At 36.0% G+C, this 20916-nt stretch overlaps 1 protein-coding gene across 6 annotated transcripts in view; it reads left to right on the forward strand.

Moving 5' to 3' along the window:
• Positions 1-20916, forward strand: part of LOC141518002 (WD repeat-containing protein 19-like) — a 192938-nt gene that overhangs the window by 121469 nt on the left and 50553 nt on the right. For all 6 annotated transcript variants that reach the window (XM_074229620.1, XM_074229621.1, XM_074229622.1 and 3 more), the window contains 3 exons: positions 8608-8732; positions 9233-9345; positions 13540-13608. In XM_074229620.1, the coding sequence (XP_074085721.1) occupies positions 8608-8732; positions 9233-9345; positions 13540-13608 (307 nt within the window). The remainder of the gene's footprint in view (positions 1-8607; positions 8733-9232; positions 9346-13539; positions 13609-20916) is intronic.

A 20916-nucleotide genomic window follows, 5' to 3' on the forward strand; every position in this document is an offset into this window, starting at 1 on the left:
TGTAAAATGGACATAACATGGAGATTATGTAAAGAATGGAAAGAGCACTAACTCTAACTCTAGAAGCAAATGACTGATGCTTTCTATTTGTGTGACCCTTGGCCTCATCAAATTAAAAGAGTTACACTACATGGGCTATGAGGTCCCTTGTAGATTTGTGATCCTGTGAGAGTACCTAACAGAAACCTTTAGGATATTGATGAAACATATTACCCGTTACCCTAAGAAACAGTTTTGGAGTAAACAGATATCACTTCACTGAGCAATAGTAAAGACTGATAATAGGTATTTGCCATTGGATTCTTAAATGTAATGAAAAGTGACTTCTGGATGATGTCTGTTTAAGGATTAAGATAAAAGAGTGGAATCAAAAGACCCTCCAAAGGCAAGATTCACATGAACTTAGTTAACAGTATATTAACAAAGAAGCATTGAATAAATGGCAGGCTATTCAGATTTGCTTATGGAAAGGAGGAATTTATGATAACAATTCAGAACCTGATCATTACCACTAGAAACTTTGGAAGGTTTACCCTTAAGTAGCCTGAACCTAGTGCAAAGAAATGGTAGAGACTGTGTAATACATCACCGAAGGCTATAAAAATTGAACATTTACTGAATACCTAGTGAAACAATGCTGGCTAGAATTTTGCATCAGAATCTTATCTTTCATGGGCTAACAGATCCTATCCTTCAAATTCCTATCCTTCAGATATAGATGTCTAAAAATCCTGGAATACTTCAACTAGAACTCAATTTTTTTTTTTTTAGTTTTTTTTTTTTTGCAAGGCAAATGGGGTTAAGTGGCTTGCCCAAGGCCACACAGCTAGGTAATTATTAAGTGTCTGAGACTGGATTTGAACCCAGGTACTCCTGACTCCAAGGCCAGTGCTTTATCCGCTATGCCACCTAGCCGCCCTAGAACTCAATTTTTAATCACAACCTGAACCATTGCTTCAGTAACTCATAATTGATATTGAGCCACAAACACTTGGGAATATTTTTAAATTGATATTTTATTTTATTTTTCCCCATTACATGCTTTGGTAGTTTTTCAGCAATCATCCATCTCCAAAATATCTAACTTATACATTTTTCTACCACCTTCCCTTCCCTCCCTTATCTCCCTGTCTGTTAACAATTTAGTAAAAGTTGTATATGTATATTTCTTGTTTAACGTATTTACATATTAGTCATTTTGTGCAAGAGGAATTAGGATGAAGGGAAAAGAAAGGAAATGTTGAGATAGGAAAGAATAACATAAGAAAAGTTTTAAAAAATTGAACATAGTATACATTCATATTCTGTGGTTTGGTTTTTTTTCCCTCTATGGATGAGGATGGCATTGTTTATCAAAGGTTTCCAGGATTGTCTTAGACCTCTGAACTGTTGAGAGGAACTACATACAACAAAAAACTTTGGATTGAGATGGTCAGAATTTTGTGGAAACTGGATACAAGTTTGTACCATTATTCTTTTTTAATTATTTTATTTATTCATTTGTTTATTTTTGTTTATTTATTTAATTTGAATTTCACAATTTTCCCCCTAATCTTGCTCCCCCCCTCCCCACCAAGAAGGCAGTCGGTTAGTCTTTACATTGTTTCCATGGTATACAATGATCTAAGCTGGATGTGATCAGAGAGAAATCATATCCTTAAGGGAAAAAAAAGTATCAGAGATAGCAAAATTACATAATAAGATAGCAGGTTTTTTTTTAAATTAAAGGTAATAGTCTTTGGTCTTTGTTCAAACTCCACAATTCTTTCTCTAGATACAGATGGTATTCTCCATCACAGATAACCCAAAATTGTGCCTGATTTTTGTGCTGATGGAATGAGCAAGTCCATTAAGGTTGATCATCAATCCCATGTTGCTATTATGGTGTACAGTGTTCTTCTGGTTCTGCTCATCTCACTCAGCATTAGTTCATGCAAATCCTTTGAGGCTTCCCTGAATTCCCATTCCCTCCTGGTTTCTAATAGAACAATAGTGTTCCATAACATACACAACATACACAATTTGTTCAGCCATTCCCCAATTGATGGACATTCACTCAGTTTCCAAATCTTTGCCATCACAATCATGGCTGCTATTAATATTTTTGTACAAGTGATGTTTTTACCTTTTTCATGATCTCTTCAGGATATAGACCCTGTACTGTTATTCTTGCCATCTTTGGTATTGTAGATGCTTTTTAGGGAGGCTGAAGAAAAATATTTTGCATCTTGCTGCTTTTATTCATCACAAAAGTAGCTAGCTATTTTATACTTTTGTGTAATAGTCCATAGAACATTGGGTATAATAGATAATAACTTGTCCTAGAACTTTTTCAGGAGGAAGACCACTGAAAAATATAAAAAGAATGGAGTAACAGTAAAAACTTTTACCAACATTTTTATAATTCTTTGAAGCTTGTAAAGAACATTACATAAATTATATCATTTGAGCTTCACAGTAATCTCATCAGTTATGTAGCTGTACTAAAAGTATTATTATCTCCATATTACAGATAGGAAGAAGACTCAGGTTAAGTGATTTTTCCAGTGGTTACATAGCTAGTCAGGTGGAATTTCAACCCAGATCTCATTGGCTATAAGACTTTTTATTCAGATCTAAAATATACAATGTCTTCAACTCGATCACTCAGAAACCTTATTTTCTTTCAAGGTTCCACATAATCCTTCCAGTTCCCTTTGTTATTAATACATTCTCTTTCCTCAAAAATCCCCGGAACATTTTGATTTTTCATTTGGCTCTACTTGTATTTCAGTAGAATTTGAGCTCCTTGGAGGCAGGGACAGCTTTTGTTTTCCCATGTCCGGTACCTAGAACAGTGCCTTGCATATATAATATGATCTTCGAATTGAAGTATAATTAAAAAGGTACTCAAGAGTTTAGATGAAAGAGGGATCATTTCAAATTTCAAGAATTGCTTTGTGTTACAATCAGTATTTGAACTAGACTTTGAAGAAAAGTTTGAGCACTTCATTAAATGGAGATGGAGGACATTCTAGACCCTCAAAATAGCAGGGGCAAAGATGTGTAGATAACAATTTCTGTTTAATTTATATGAGAGATGGCTGAAACTTAGAAAACTTATGTGATTTGCACATGGTCACAGTAAATGTCAAAGGCAGGACTTGAACCCAGTTCCTGACTCCCGAGTCTAGTCAAATCTTGCTATCTCTCATGGAAGTAAACTGGGAGTTATGTTTAGGAAATCATAAATAGTTTAGTTAAACTGGAGCAAAAAAATAACTGACAGGTAGTATGGGGTAAGACTGGAGAGATACATAGGTAGGAGTGACTGAAAGATCTTAACTGTCTGGATAATGGATTTGGTCTTTTTATATTTGTTCAGTTGAATTCTTAATGGGGGAAGACTTAAAAGAAATTTTATATTTAAAATGTAGAACTTTAGAAGATATATTTTAGATCAATCTAACAAATTAAAAAGGCCCTTTGTCTTTCTAATTTCTCCATGTCTATTCTACATTTAAATATAGCTAATACCGTCTAAGGTTTCCTATCTATACGATATTAAGTACAATAGTGGGGAATGGCAGTGCCTCAGTGCTGAAAAACTACTCTTTTTTTGCATAGTGGAAAACTGATATATTAAGTTATATTTAAAAATATTTTTAAGGGAAAGTTTGTGTTTGAGTTAAGATAGTATAACTGAAAATGTAATGATTGTAATGAATTGAATATAATATTACTAGATTTCAGTAGGATAGAAATGTCATGTGGTCAAACTATTTCTTGTCTGCTGTCTTTGTAAGAAAGAAGAATTCCAAGAAAATGGGGAGATAGAGGCAACTAATTCATTAACATCAAAGGATTTAGAAATACAGAATGAGATAGGAAAAGGGAAGAAACAGGAAACCTCTGAGGCAATAACAAAATCAGATTTTTTTTTTCCTGGCTCCCTTATTTTTCTTTTTTTAAATGTTTAATAATAGTACTTCTGTACTAGATGTTTGGCTCATTTCACCTGCCATAATTCTTACTCTACTTATGATTTTTCTTCTATTTTGGATATTTAACTTTTTTTTTTTTTAGTTTTGCTAGGCAAATGGGGTTAAATGGCTTGCCCAAGGCCACACAGCTAGGTAATTATTAAGTGTCTGAGACTGGATTTGAACCCAGGTACTCCTGACTTCAAGGCCCGTGCTTTACTACACCAACTAGCCACCCCATGATGATCTTCTTTAGGTCTTAAAATTTTTATGTGTGTATATGTATGTTAACTGGTCTGTTACCTTTTTTCCTATCATGTTATCTTTTATACTTCTTACATGCAAATCATCATTGGTGATATTCTTTAGTCTACTTATATTCATCAAATGTTTTATTCATCACTTTTTATTTTTAAAATCCTGGAGGGGTGGAGCCAAGATGGCGACAAGAAGGGATCGAGTCTTAGGAGCTCTCTGATAAAACTCATAAGCTAAGGACTCTAACTAAACTTTCAAGAGACAGAACCCACAAAGGGACCCAGTGAGGCAGTTCTCCTACTCAATGTAACCTAGAAAAGAGTAGAAAGGCTCTGCTCCCCGGTGTCGGAGGGGCGGTCTGCCAGAGGGGTGGCCTGCCAGAGCCAAAGAACTTCAGCCTCCCGGAGGCAGCCCCAGGGCTCTGGGGGTCTCAGCTCACAGCAGCGGGGGAGTCTCCTGAGCTGTACCCAGGGAGCACGGGGCACAAGGTGGGGGAACAGCAGGGGACCTCTGCCAGAGCGAGCACGTGGAGCCCAGCCCTCAGGGCACACAGCCAGCAACATGGTCTTTCAGCAGCCCAGACCCAGAAACAGAAGCAGGTGGAGCCGGTAGGCAGGAGCCCCCAGGGCATGAGCCCATTGAGCTGAGGGAGGGGAGTGAAGAGAGAGAGACTGCAGAGCTCTGTCCTCTGCCCCTGGAACAGGACTCTGGGGCTCTGACCACATTCAGATCCTGATCACAGTCTAGGCCCCCCCATAGAACAGCAGGGCCCCCCCACCTCAGCCCTGTGGCAGAGGGGGGCACTTATGGTCATTCACAGACCAGGAGGGAGGACAGAGCCTCACACACTGAGACCCTTGTGGGAGTGTCCCAAAAGCTCAGGAAGCACCCCAAAGCAGGCTTAGGCTAGGAAAATGAGCAAGCAAAGAAGCAAAAGGAAGACCATTGAGAAATATTTTGCAAATGAGCCCAAGAAGGATTAAAATACTCAGTCTGAAGATGAGGAAGCACAAGCTCCTGCATCTAAAGACTCCAAGAAAAACAGAAATTGGGCTCAGGCCATGACAGAGCTCAAAAAAGACTTTGAAAATCAAATGAAGGAGTTGGAAGAAAAACTGGGAAAAGAAAGGAGAGAGATGCAGGAAAAACATGAAAATGAAGTCAGCAGCTTAGTCAAGGAAATCCAAAAAAATGCTGAAGAAAATAGCATGCTAAAATCCAGCTTAGGTCAAATGGATAAAACAGTTCAAAAAAGTTATTGAGGAGAAGAATGCTTTAAAAAGCAAAATTGGCCAGATGGAAAAAGAGATAAGAAAAATCTCTGAGGAGAACAAATACTCCAGACAAAGAATAGAATTCAGGGAGATTGATGAATTTACCAGAAATTAGGAATCAATACTTCAAAACCAGAAAAATGAAAAATTAGAAGAAAATGTGAAATATCTCATTGAAAAAACAACTGATATGGAAAACAGACTTAGGAAAGATAATTTAAAAATTATTGGAATACCTGAAAGTCATGATCAGGAAAAGAGCCTTGACATCAGTTTCAAAGAATTACTACAGGAAAATTGCCCTGATATTCTAGAAGCAGAGGGCAAAATAGAAATGGAGAGAATCCACCGATCCCCTGAGAAAGAGATCGCAAAAAAACCAACCCCTAGGAATATTATAGCCTAGTTCCAGAACTCCCAAGTTAAAGAGAAAATATTACAAGCAGCCAGAAGGACACAGTTCAAATATCGTGGAGCTGCAGTCAGGATCACACAGGACTTAGCAGCAACTACATTGGAAGGTCGTAGGGCTTGGAATACAATATACTGGAAGGCAAAAAAGCTTACAATGCAACCGAGAATCAGCTACCCAGCAAAACTGAATGTCCTCTTCCAGGGAAAAAGATGGACTTTCAACAAACCAGGGTAATTTCAAATGTTCCTTTTGGAATGGCCAGAGCTGAACACAAGGTTTGATCTTCAGATACAGGACTCAGGTAAAGCATGGAGATTGGAGGAGAGGGGGAAAATATGAGGGACTTAATGAGGATGAACTGCATGCATTCCTGCATAGAAAAATGACACTGATAATACTCATATGAACCTTCTCAGTTAATAGAGCAGGTAGAGGGAGCTTTTATAGTTGAAGCACAGGAGAAAGCTGAATTTGAAGATAAAATATGGTGTAAAAATGGAGTCAGCAGAAAAAAAGGGAAATGGAATGGGAGAAAGAAAAAGGAGAGGGGGAATAGTCCAAGATATTTCACATAATAAAATTTTTTTATTACAATGATATGGAAGGGGGGGAGGCAAGGGGGAATGGGGGGAACCTTTGCTCTCATCAGAGATGGCTAGGAGAGGAAACAGCAAATATACTCAATGGGGTATAGACATCTGGAGTAAGAAGGAGGGGGGGGCAGGGGGAAGGGGTGGAGATGTGAATAAAGGAGGAGAGGATGGACCATGGGGGGACAGTGGTCAGATATAACACATTTTCTTTTTCACTTCTTGCAAGGGACTGGGATTGGATGGCCTGCCCAGGACCATAGGGCCAGGTGGATTCTGGGCCTAAGGGGTGGTATGGGGGCTCAGGGCTTCTTGGCCCCAGGACCAGGGATCTGTCTGCTGCGCCACTCAGCTACCCTACAGCAGAGTCATAGTGAAAGGAGAGAGAAAATATAGTACATGGTAGTGGAGAAATAAGAATGGAGGGAGTTGGCAATCAGCAATGGCAACGGTGGAAAAATATGGAAGTAACTTTTGTGATGGACTCATCATAAAGAATGTGATCCACCTGTGGCAGAGTTGTTGGTGTTGGAACAAAGACTGAAGCACATTTTTTGTTATTATTATTTGGGGGAGAGTGCAGGGCAAGTAGGGCTGGATGGCCTGCCTGGGGCCACATAGCAGAGTGATCTTTGGGTGTCTGGGGCCGGATTTGGACCCAGGTGCTCCTGGCTCAAGGGCCAATGCTCTTTCTGCCACCCAGCCACCCCTACTATTATTACTATTTTATTTTATTTTGGTTCTTTTTTTTCTTCATTTTGGTTTTTGCAGGGCAGTGGGGATTGGGTGGCTTGCATGTCACATGGCTGGGTGATTGTTGGGTTTATGAGGCTGGATATGGACTCGGGTGCTCGTGGCTCCAGGGCTGGTCCTTCGTCCATTGTGCCACCTGGCCATACCTACAATTATTATTATTATTTTTTTTTATTTTAATTTTTTTCTCTCCCCTTTACTTTTTTCACCCGAGCAAGTCTGTCTATATTCATGGTGGGGGGAGGGGTATTTTGTTTACTTGTAAACAAGAATATTTTATTAATGTAAAAAACATTTGTACAAAATGAGAATAAAAATAAATAAAAAAAACAAAAAAGTAGAGAATATAAGAATAAAAGGATATGATTTATCTCAACAGATTCAATTTTGATCAGTGTATAGAATGGAAACAATGTAAAGACTATTAGACTGTCTTCTGTGGGGGATGGGGAGCGAAGCGAGATTGGGGGAAAAATTGTAAAACTCAAAAAAACCCAGTCAAAACCAAATACAAATAAATAAATAAATAAATGGAAAAAAAAATCCTGGCTCCTATTCAGTTCTGTCCACCTTATTTTCTGCCTCATTGCCTGTCCATGATATGTAGGTACTGAAGGACAAACTTAGTGTGCCACATATCTTAACTAATCATAATCTGTGGAATAGTAATTCTTCCTTTTCTTGGTTTCTGGTGTGGGTTGCTAAAGAGATTGCTTCTGAATATCTGGGGATCATATTTAGTGAATCCTTGAAAAGTTAGATGAAAAACTTATTTTGGAAGTTTATTTACTTAAGTTCTTAAGTTTCTTAAGTTTGTCACTAGCAAAACTTTTTTTATCCCCTTCAACCTATTCTAATATAATTCCAGAGATTCCAAGGTTAATCTTACCTATGTGCTACTTATAGTCTTAATCTTTTTCTTCCATGTCTTCTATGAAGAGATTATTTTAACTTCCATGTATATATTCTGTGATTGGAAAAGATGGGGAATTAAACTTTGTCTTGGGGAGATCATCATATATCATGTTATTATTAATTTTTTTCTTTGGAACTGTTCTATAATTGGCTTTCTGGTTATAAATGTTGGCTATCATTGACAGTGTTTATATATATGTATGTGTGTTTTATATATATGTATGTGTGTATATGTATATGCATATGTAAAAGAAGTTGACAGTTGAATTTGCTCAGATAGTTGCTGCCTGTGTCCATTGTTTCTTATGAATCAGAAGGCAAGAGGATTGAGCTAGGATTATGATCAGGGAGAGTTCTGAAACCTAGGCAACATGCTTTCAACCAAATATGCTAGGTTTTTATTAATTTTTTTATGTCATATATATCTTTATTTGAATTAGATTCTTCCTCCAATTGGGTGACTATGGTTCTGCTATTCAGTTTCTGGTTATGTCCAAGTGCAATAATGAAGCTTTCACACTGGCTCAACAGCATAATCAGATGGAACTTTATGCTGATATTATTGGTAAATATTGTGAAATTTTAATGAAAATGTTTTCATTTAAATGTCATATAAAACTTTATAAGTGCTTTCAGTACAAAAGCATTTCTCCTTTGTCTCTTTTTTTCTATTTTCTTTCCTCTTATCATGATTCCTTCTATAATTATCAATAATTTCTTCTTTATTTACTTAAAGTTCGCTTATTTAAAGTGAACTCAGTTCCCCCTGGGCAGGATAAGCTTATAATATGGAAGAAGGAAATGTAATGTTCTAATTTTTTTTTTATATCAACATAACTTCTTTATATTCCCTGGCAGACTTATGCAGATCTAACTCCTGCAAAGACCCCTTTTTGCCTTGTCACTCTATATGACTGAAAATGTCACTTAAGACCATACTTTGTTTCAATAGGAATAGATCCATTTGGACTGAAAGATACTTGAGATGGGTAGGAAGAGTTAGCGGTGTTAACATATTCCTGGGCTTGAAGATGTAGAATTACATTTAGACTATCTCTATTATAGGTTCTGAGGATACCTCTAATGAAGACTATCAGAGCATTGCTTTATATTTTGAAGGAGAAAAGAAACATTTTTCAGCTGGAAAATTCTTTTTGCTGTGTGGCCAGTATCCACGGGTCAGTCTTTAATTGAAAACATCATTGGCTTAATTTTATGAGACTGTTTTGGAAGAAATGAGATCAATGAAGTATTGTTTGCATAATTTATTTCCAGGTTTTCCTTATGTCTTTCTGCACCTTACTTTGGTGATCCTTAGCTGGTTTCTATTTTTTTCCCTCTATTTAATAATTAGATTTCTCCCATGATGTTACAAAACCAATAAAATTTTATTCCTATAAAGGCTCTGCTGTTCCCTTTACCCCATGATATTTGAGACCACTAAGATGTCTACCTCCTCCATCTCTTTTAATATCTTGACCTATTTTTTTTGGAGTATCAGCAGTCTGGGGAAGAGACTATGCAAACCCAGTTTCCCATTCCCTTTTCACACTTCAGTATCCACAACTCTAAATCCAACTTATTACTACCCTCACTAGAACTCTACTTTCTTGTCTTACCATTCTTCTGTTGCACCCTGTCCAGGAACCCCTAATCTTGATTAATTAATTAATTAATTTTCTACTTTATCTTTGATTATTGGTATATGGACTTTGAAATTCTTTAAAATTTAAAGCTTATGTGTTTGTACTTGGTGTGCTAAACAGTATTGAGGTCAACATAGATCCCCAAGGTTTTCTCTGCCTTTTCAGTGCATATTGAGCCACTGATATGAAATGAAATCATAAACTATTCAACATTTCAATAACTATCAATTATTTTATTTAATTCACTTAAATATTAAGTACATGTTTTTGGCAGGACCCTTTTCAGTGGAGTAAGAAATTATTTTGAGGACAAAGACTTGAGGAGAGCCACAGCAGGCATAGAAAATCATCACCATGGTTTTATCCATATCAAAAAGTTGGATCAGAAATGTTAATAGAACTAAATTCAGGAGGAAAGCAGTGGTCCATATTGAAATAAGCATGTCTGGGTTATGGAGCCATTTTACACAAACATTGTTCTCAGGTAGTCTGAGTGTTAAATAGGTACAAGGTAATGTCATCTAAATGAGCAAATGTTAGACAATTTGTTGTAGTGCTTCACAGATTATTGAGATGGTTCAGGCAGAGAAAAGCATTAAACTCTTCTATTTTCCTGCCATTTTATTCAGAGGCATATCAGTCAGTTTCGGCATGCAGACATCTATAACTCTTCAAAATGGTGTTCCAAGTAGGGTAAGGATGTGTTCTAAAATTCTGTCATTCAGACCCTGATAAACTGGGACTAAGATCACACAACTATTGTGTGATCTATGACACTGGGACTATAATCATAACTTTTCCTGGATCCTATGAATTCCTCAAGACATTATCCTGTTTCTTTTTTCCTTTTCACTGACACATATCTGAAAAAAGGAGTCTACACATTCTTTATTTCCTCTCTGTTTGCTAATTGTTTAATCACTTGCTTCATTTTGAATTGACTTTTCTTCTAAATTCCTGTCCCTTAAGAAGGTTGTTGGACAGTGGTATGTCAGGTTTAATGAGAAACTAAAGATGTGGGGAAGACTGGTTATAAAATTAGAACATTGAATTACTCAGTGTTTTAAAAATGAGAATAAGGCTTAGAGAGGTTAATAGCTTGTATTTAGAGGTGGGTTCTGAACCTAGATCCTTACTGATTCAAAGCTTCTCATATTTGTGAGCAAATGTGAGGCATTTATTATTCAGAATCCTTATTTAAGATATTTAAGAGATAGGATCTATATAGGTTGACAACTGGTTAGGCTCCTGCAGACTATCTCTTACTGGTCAGTTCTTTAGTTCTCCATTTTGAGAAAGGTTCTTCTAGCCTCTTGTACCTTTCTGAGCATTTCCATTCATTCCCATTTCCGTTCTTCTATGTCTTATCTTTTCCCATTAGAATGTAAAGTCCTTGAGGGCAAGGGCTGTCTTTCATTTTGCTTTTATTTCCATCTCCAACATTTTGCACAGGGTCTGATACCTCCTACATAAATATTTATCAAGTATGCCTTAATAAATATAAATATTTTATTAAGTATTGACTGACTATTGGAAGTGAGATTGAGGGGAAAAGTCAGACAATAAAGTTAACACTGAATTTTCAAATATGAGTCATAGTATAGTGGTGCCATTGATAAGGGCAGAGAAATCCAAAAGATGACCAAATTTGAGGGTCAAATTTTATCGATATTAAGTTAAAGTACTGTTGGAACACTCAGATGGAGTTGTTAAGAATATATTTCTAGAGTTCAAGAAAGTTCAAGGCTGGAATCTTAGATTTGGGAATTATCAATATAGAAGTGATAGCTGAAGTCATGGGAATAGATAATCTTAGTAAAGGAAGGTAAGATCCTTGAGAGGAGGAATGTGGTTAGGGCACTTGTAATTCAAGAGGCATTGATAAAACAGGCCTTGTGTAAAGCTGGCAGTTGTGTGAGGTCCTAAGGGCACCAAACCAAAACTTATATTGTATTTGAGGGGAAAACAATAAGCACAGAGATAAATAAATATAACATGCGATCAAAGTAAAATACAAAGCAGTTTATTTGGGGGAAGGGAAGATTTCTAATAATTGAGTGGAATTAGGAAACACCTACAGAGAAGGCAAGATGGGAGCATATTTCAAATATTAGGATCATTGCATAAAGGCATGGAGGCATAGTATGGAGTCTTGTAGATGGGTAGATAAGCAGGATATTTTAGCTAAATTATAGAAAGCAGTAAAGGCAGTTATAAGAAATAAGGTTGAAAAAATTGATTGGTCAAGAATGGGAAGGTCTTTCAACAGAAAAGTTTATATTTTGTACTAGAGACAATAGGGAGTCACTGAAGCTTCTTGAGTTGAGGTAATAATGTATTCTTTAGGAATATAAATTTGCAAGATGTAGAGGACAAATTGAAAAAGAAAAAACAAAAAGTCATTAATTTCTTTATGAGTCAGCTGAGCTGAATGATATTCTCCTAGAGGGATTAGTTTTATGCATCAGGCAAAATAAATAACTCATTACAAATGCGCTTTGTAATTTCCTACCTCAATGATTTTGTTCATTTCATTTCCTCTATTTGAAATGTCTTCTCCTTACAGCTTTTACCATTGATATCTTATCCTTCAAAATGGGAGTTCAAATGCAACCCAACTCTCCAAGAAATCCTAACCAGATGTGATCTCTCACTATTTGAACATCCATAATATTTTGTCCCTTTCTTGTGGCATTTATGATGTCATTTATTAGTATTTTTATTTATGTACCTTTTTATCTCTACTCTCATCTCTTTGCATTATAAACTCTTTAAGGATAGGGTCTTTGTCATGCTTATTATATCTGCTCATACACAGCCTCCCTCATCCCCCAATACCTAAAACAATGTCTTGCATAGTAAATATTTATGGAATTAAATTAATGTAAAGTTATAAATTCTGTTTAAAACTAATATCAATCACTATCCCAGATTAACTCCTTATATCTTCTTGTTGCAAAGTCCCACTTCTCTTATCTCTCTCTCTCATCTCTCTCTGTCTCTGTCTCTTCAAAACATATTTTGTTCATTCACAGTATATGAGAATTTATGGGTGAAAAATTGACTAGAGAAGGGTGGAGAAAATTCCCTACCCGCCATTCTGTTGAGTGTTAAATATACCATATATTGTTATATGTGATTGATATGCTGGTTATTATTTACTAAATTCCTTTTTTTTCTTTTTAATCTACTTCAAATGATAACTACAAATGTGGTAGGAGAAAGGAAAGGGATATATTTAGAATTAAGTCTACATAAGACAAAATGTATTAATAAAAACAAGAAATTTTAAAAAGGGAAATTAATGAATAAAATATAGCTATACTAAATAGCATCAATTGCTGTTCCCTTCTAGATCATCAGTAATTTTAACAATTAACTAATTGAACCCAGTGTCAGACATTTTTGAGCTACTGTGGAAGAAGAAAATTCACTTTGAGTTTGGGCAAGACAGTCCAATAGAGAAAAATAATATAGTGAAAAAATTAATTGGAAATGAATTGAAGTTAACTTGATGTAATCAGACAGCTCATAAACTACATTTATGATAAAATTTTTTTGATTTTCATCACTGCTGTGATAAACTTACTTAAAATAATCTGTTAATTAAATATTAATATTTTATATGTACTTTATTCAATTCTGTTGGACTATATTATGATAATATAGATTTAATTCTTTATACTATTTGTTAATTCTATTCATGTATTTATTATTATGTTGCAGGCTTTAAAGCATTTCATGAAATGTTCAAACACAGAAGATAACATGGCCATAGAAATGGCAATTGATACTGTAAGAAATATAGATGATTAGATAGAATTAAGAAAAAAACCATTATCACTTCATTTTGAGTAATCATATACTTAGTTAAATGAATTTATCATGTTATTATAGTATTTATATTTCTATGAATCACAAGAAATAAATAAAATATGGGGATAAAACAAGAAGGCTAAAACATATCTAAGAAAGGTCATTAAATGTTTTTTTTGTGATATTTCTTAGGTACATTTCCAACAGGCTTTATCAATTAGTCAGCAAGTATTTATTAAGTCATTACTATGTGCCAGAGACTATATTAAGCAATGGGAATACAAAGTGAAATAGTTCTTGTTCTTAAGGAGTTTATGTTCCAGTGAATGGAGGCATTAAATAAGAATATATTTAATACATGCAAAATGAATACTGTATAATTTGGGAAGGAAGAGCATTTAGGAAGAGTTAGAAAGACTTCATATAAAAGGTGGTACTGAACTGAGTTGAACAGAAAATGCACTCCAAGGAGAAGAGAGAGACTAAGGTCTGAGAGAAGAAGAGCCATGTGTGTGGAGCAGGAAGGAGGTCGGGATGGGGGGAACATAAGAGTTTAGGGATGGGAGAATTGGATAAGAAGACTAGAAGAATACAAAAATGAGAAGACAGTTAAATATTAAACAGAAGTGTTTATAATTGATAATAGAAATAATAGAAAATCCCTTGTGTTGTCAGAGCTGGATTTTAGGAAGCTCGTTTTACCAGATAGAAGGAAGATGGATTGAAGTGGGGAAGAGACTTGAGGCAGGGAGACCCTTCGTAGTTAATGATAATTTAGGAGATGGATAATGAAGTTCTGAATTAAAGTGTGGCTATCTGAGAAGAATTTGTGGAGATTGTGAGGAAGTAAGAAAGGAGAAGTGAGGAAGTGAAGATGACGTCTTGGTGACTGTGCCCTTGACAGCAAAAGTTGGAAAGAGGGAATGGGGATAACGTAATATGTTCTATTTTGGACAAATTGAATTAAATATTCCTACAAAGCATCCAGTTAGAAACATCCTGTAGGCAAGTGGTGATATAGAACTATAGCTAAGAAAAAAGTCTAGAACTGGACAAAGTCTAGATCTGGCAAACAGTATTATAGAGAGAGTAATTGAACTAATGGGATCTGATGAAATCACCAAAAGAGAGAATGTAAAAAGGAAAAAAGATAACTTAGGACAGAACCACAGTTAGGTACACTGTGACATGGATATTCTGGCCAGAAATAGTTTAAGCTAGTCCAGTGATAGGAATGTGGTGCAACACTTGTTGGACCACAAAATACAATCAAAACATCTTTATTTAGGGTAATGTTTAAAAAGATATGTTTTTTTGTTGTTATTTCAGATAAAATATTAATCCATTCTGCTTTCACATTCACCATAGAAAGTGATCCTGTGGAAGTGGGACTTGTTCTAAAATTGAAGAGCACCAATTCTCCATAGACTAGGCCTCAGGAAGTCAAACTAATTCTTTAAGTCCTATTCCCTCAGACTAACCAAATTCTAAAGATAGTCTTCCTGCCTATTAACAGAAAACCAATTCAGCCTACACAAAATAAATACAATTCCTACCACATCCCACTCTTATGGCAAGGTCCCAAAATTTCTCTTATGAATCTTCCATCTCTAAAATGGTCCTAAAACAATTCTGATCTTGGGGGAAAAAATCTAGCATAAGTAGCATTAAAGGGAAACAACACAAATAGTAAAAAGATAAAATAATATAATCTTTTAAAACTAGCACTTCCTAGGGTTGTATAGGACCCTCTGGATGTGCAGAAACCTCAGTGTCTAGTTGTCTGGATAGGAGACAAAATAAAGAAGGCCAGAAAGGATTAATTAAAACTCTATCTAAAAGTATTTTTAGAAAGTGAATCTTTCTAGAGATTAGATAAAAACAACCGCAAACCAACGAACAATCTTTCCTCTTCTTAGGGTAACACTGATTTATCAAAGACACTGCTTCTGGGAGGTAACACATTCAACCCCAAATAATTCAGTATATAATCTTGTGGTAGATTTGTGCTCATTGATTTAGAAGACCATAATATATTTAGCAATGCCAACTGCCTGAGGATGTCCTAGAAGAAGGAAAACCAGTAAATGTGATAGTGACAAGTCCCGTGTTGAACCTACTTTTTACTAAATCAAGTACCCCAGTACAGGGACCTGCAAAGGTGCCCATTTAGAAGAAGAGTATGTTTTATACAAACTCAGATGGTGTTTGATGAAGCAGCACCCTGAGTAAATTCTCTTCAGTAAGAGCAAACTTCTTGCCTGAGCTAAGGGGAGAATATTAATCAGTTTATGAGAGGTATTGTTGACAACCACATATTTCAAAGGCAAATGACTCAATTGTCAAGAGAAGCATCATTGACTAGATGTAACTGTATCATCCTTAATTGGGGGATCATATGGTTCCATTCCCATTGAAATAGCATCACAATCCCTTTGTCAAAACTGATAATAGATACAATTCTCAATCTTTCCTCTTCTTGCATGGGCATCAGTCTGAGTGTTCAGGTTATCAGAGGGTATATGATATCTTTGATGGGCCCTAACATGCTCACTAACATGGGAAGAATTAATGAAATGCTTGTTAGTACTTCTATCCATCAGGGTGTCCCCTGTTACTGGATTATTGAATATTGAGGATTGGCTGTGTATATCTTAATGGATGAAGGCATCAAACAGCATTCCTTAAGATCTAAATCCTTGGTAGGTAGGAGCCAGTTGGGAGTAGTGGGGGGGGGTAAAATGATAGAGCTGAGATTGAAACACAGCTTATTCATAAAAATGATTAACACCTACAAGGGGGCTGAAATAAGTACAGTCCCTAATATTTCAATTTAACAATAGAACCCTATATACTATGGATCTTTCCCCCATTTTGTTTTTATTTTTCTTTTTTTTTTGCAAGGCAATGGGGTTAAGTGATTTGCCCAAAGTCACACAACTAAGTAATTGTTGTCTGAGGCTAGATTTGAACTGAGGTACTCCTGACTACAGGGCTGGTGGGCTGGTGCTCTATCCACTACTTCACCTAGCTGCCCCCCCCCATTTTGTTTTTCAATTAACAAGGTTTTTTTTTTATTTCCTTCCCTTACCCTCAATTTAAAAGAAAAACAAAACCTTTGTAGCAAATAGCAATAGTCCAGCAAAAGAAATTCTTATGTTGTTGTTGTTGGTTAAAAATTCATGTTAGATATTTCCATGCATCTTGTTAAAGGGATTATTTTGCATCATCCATTTCATAATGGGCAACTCTAGATGATGGGTAATCATATTAGCCAAGTGTCATCTTTTCAGGAGCCCCACGGACCCACTAACATTCAGGGAATTGCTTTTCAGTGGCAGGTGGTCACTTAGGGATCTTAAGACTCTAAATGTCTAATTAATAGTATTTTACTCTGTTCAGAGTCAGATGGATGGTTCAGTGGATGAGAGTTCCATGCCTGAAGTCAGGAAGAACTGAGGTCAATCTGACCTTAGACTCCCAGTAGCTATACGTGACTTTAGGCAAGTCATTTAACCTCTTTTCTGCTAATCCACTAGAGAAGGAAATGTCAAATCCTTCTAATTTTTTTGCCAAGAAAACCCCACGTGGACACAACAAATTTGGTTAAACCTTGGTATCTGTCAAACGTTCCACTCAGCCTAGTTCTTATGGACAAAGACTCCGAAAACATAGGCTCCACAGGGTTCAAAGGACTTATTGGGGGTGGGGACTGTTAAATAAAATCTACTTTAGCTCTTCCAGGATTATAGCCAATTCTGGGCTCCATTTGAAAGAGGCAAGTTTATAGGCAATTCACACATGGGGGACTATCAGAATACATAGGTTGGGGATGCAGGTTCTTTAGAACCCAAAGAATCCAATAAACCTCTGAAACTTTTTATGACTGTGGAAGAGAGTCATTAATTTTCATAGACTATATTTGGAATCATGTGAATTCTCCCAATCTAATGCATTCTCCAAAACTTGAGTAGGTTAGAACTTGCCTTTTCTTTGGGTTGATGTTCCAACTTTAATCTCTTACTGGGAGCAGCCATCCATAACTGGCCTTTGGGCTATGTGGCCACATTCGCATCAGTCAGTCACATCAATATAGGCTGGACTCCCTTCAGGAAATGGCACCATAATTTTTAGATCACTGCACATCAGATTAGCAATTTAAGGAAGAATTATGGTAACTTGGAAAAAGACAATGAAAATATCCTGAACATTTTCCCAAGTGAAAGAAAACAACTACTTACAAGACTTAGCCACAGGATAAGATCATTGGCATTATCAATAAGCCCATATTATTCACTTGGACCATGGGATATCTGGTCTCCCAAGGCCCCAAAGATAAGCACAAATTTATTTTGTTCCAGGTTCTCTCCACCTTTGTAAGAGTCACATAAGATTATTATAAAGGAAATTTGTACAGTCAAATATTCCATTTTTCTTCATATCCATAGATGGTTCAGGATAATTAGCATATAGCAGCTGTCAAATGTTTCCCTATAGGAATTGATTTTCCCAAATTTATAGCATCTATGCCTAGGATACTCTTTCTATGATTAACCACCACAAGTGTGAACTAAAAGGGGAAATTTCACTTAATTCTGAACAGAAGTGATCTTTTTCTTGATTTTTCTCAAATTCCTGTGGAAACTTGGATATATGGATCTATTGAGTGTCCCTAGATATGAGGTACAGGGTAACAAGTTGCTAGCAAATCCTTATTTATGGACTTGTGGTGTGACTAAGATGGAGTTGACTATCTGGTACTTAATCCTTTCTGTTCCTTCTACCTGCTGTGCTGGATAGGAATAGAGCTGAATCTTTCTTATGTAGAAGAAGGTTTATTGTTTAAACTTTTCTCTGTTAACCCAGAGTCTTTCTTTCCAGAACATCATATCTCCATTCTCTTCCCCTCTAGACCTAATCTCAGTAGGATTTGTTACATTGTCCAGCAAAACCTTGGGTCAGAACTCATGCTTCCCACCTATAGCCTATTAGAACCTACCAACATTGTTTTTTCACTTGAACTGTTACTAAATCCATAATTGTCTCTGCTTTCAAGTTATTTTCCTTAAAAATAAAAAGTGATGAACACGTGATAATTTTCATTTTTCATATGCTGGCAGTCCAGCTTTTATAAAACTGTTGAGCAAAAGTCAGGGTATACCGAGTCTTGCTATATTTTTAATCTCCCTGTTAAACAATTTAAGCATTAAGTACTTAATCCTAGAGAATCAAAAGGCCTCCTTATCCCTTGGAGAGTCCTCCTTCTATATTTATAGGAGGACTGTACTCACAGACAGCCAAAGTCCTATATCTGTCTATCCAATCACTTGAGGTACCCTTTCTTCCAATAACTCTAACTCCTCTTCAAAAAATAAAAGAACCACCAAGTCATCATTATTCATTTCATAATTTCAAATATTCTGAACTAGACCTAGACAAGCCAGTATAGTTCAGAATTAGAATACAATTCAATTCTGCCAGTTAATGAAATGCCTTAAAAGAAACTACTTATAAGATTTGAAAAAGAGACAATTCTTAATTGCTAATTCAAATAAATTACTACAGTAATAACCCTGGAACAGAAAGCCATACCTGAAGAGTAGTGACAATTCCTTTACATTTCTGGATCACTACTTCTCCATAGAAATATCTTCGGTGGCAAGGAAGCCAAATCAATGATTCATGCTTTATTTCCCACAGATCAATCAAATCTTGATTGATCCTGTCTCCTTTAATGGAAAACTAGGCCAATCTAGTTTTAGCTCCTCTCATGACCAATAATAAATAAGCAAAGGACAAGAAGCAACTAGTCAAGAATGCACCCACCATATAGGGACAATGTTATAAAAACCCAGAGAGATAAGCATGTTAATAGGGGCATTTACTGAAGGGAGATCAGGAAGGATGAGAACTGATAGAAGACCATTAGATTTGGCAATTATGATATCACTGGTAATTTGGAAAGGGCAATTTCAGTTTAGTAATGATCCTGGAAGTCAAATTACATAAGATTAGTTTTGAGTTAGAAAAAAGCAGAGGCTCCCAAAATAGTTTTCTCAAGTAGAGGCTACTAAATGTATAGCTTTTTCAAGGAGTTTAGCTAAAAGGAAGAGAGGTATAAGATGATGGCTAGGGGAGAAAGTAGTATCTAGTAACAATTTTAAATGTGGGAGAGGCTGATATCTTTATGGGTAATAGGGAAGGAATCTATAAATGAGAGACTGAAGACTGAAGAGAGAAAAGTAATGATGGAAGGGTCAATCTAATGGAGACGCTAGGGGATGGGAATGAAGTGTCATCTAGAGGGTTGATGTCACTTATGGATGCAATCATCTCTATATAACCACCCACAAGAGGCAATTGGTGGTGCAGTGGTCGAGCCTAGACCTGGAATAAGGAAAACCTGAGTTTAGGTCTTCAGCCATTAACTAGCTATATGATCTTGGGCAAATTACTTAACCTTTATTTGCCTTGATTTCCTCCATTGTAAAATGGGGACAATAACAACACCTATCTTTCAAGGTTGTTGTGAGGTTCAAATGAGATATTTGGAGAAGTGCTTCGCCAAGTAACTGGCACATAGAAAACACTATTTAAATGCTTATCCCCTCTCATCCTTTCATCTATGGGAAATTTCTTAATGTTCCAGAGGTGTCTTTAATTCATTGTGTCCAAAATGGAATTAAATTATCTTTTCCCCAAAAACCCTTCCTTTTCCCAAACTATTTCTGTTGATTTCACTCTCCTTTTCTTTATGGTCAGGTTCATAACTGTGGCATTATCCTCAGCTCTATTACACATATCCAAATTAGTTACCAAATTTTCCTTAAGTACAGATCTAAGTATGTCATTCTGCTACTTAGTTCTGTATTTCACAGGGTTCCTACCATTATCTGCCCTGGTCAGATTACATTTGAAGTATTATATTTTATTATATATATTAACATTTTAGGAAGAACATTGAAAAAAAATTAGACTACGTTCAAAAGAGAGAGTGATCAAGTAGATCAGGGGACTAAAAACCATGCCATGAGGATCATATTTAAAGAACTTAAAATGTTTAACCTCTAGAAGAAAAAGCTTGTCAGTTATTTAGAAGACTGTTATACAGGAGAATGATTCAGCTTATTTTAGCCCTTAAATTAAAAACAATGAAAACTGTAATGATAAGATTTATGCTCATATATAAGAGAAATTTTCTTGGCAGTTAGTGATATTAAAAAAATGGTCTGGACTGATTCAGAATGCAGTATGCTCACTCTCATTGGAGATTTTTAAAGCAGACTC

Source organism: Macrotis lagotis, chromosome 3 (assembly GCF_037893015.1).
Source record: "Macrotis lagotis isolate mMagLag1 chromosome 3, bilby.v1.9.chrom.fasta, whole genome shotgun sequence".
NCBI lineage: Eukaryota > Metazoa > Chordata > Mammalia > Peramelemorphia > Peramelidae > Macrotis > Macrotis lagotis.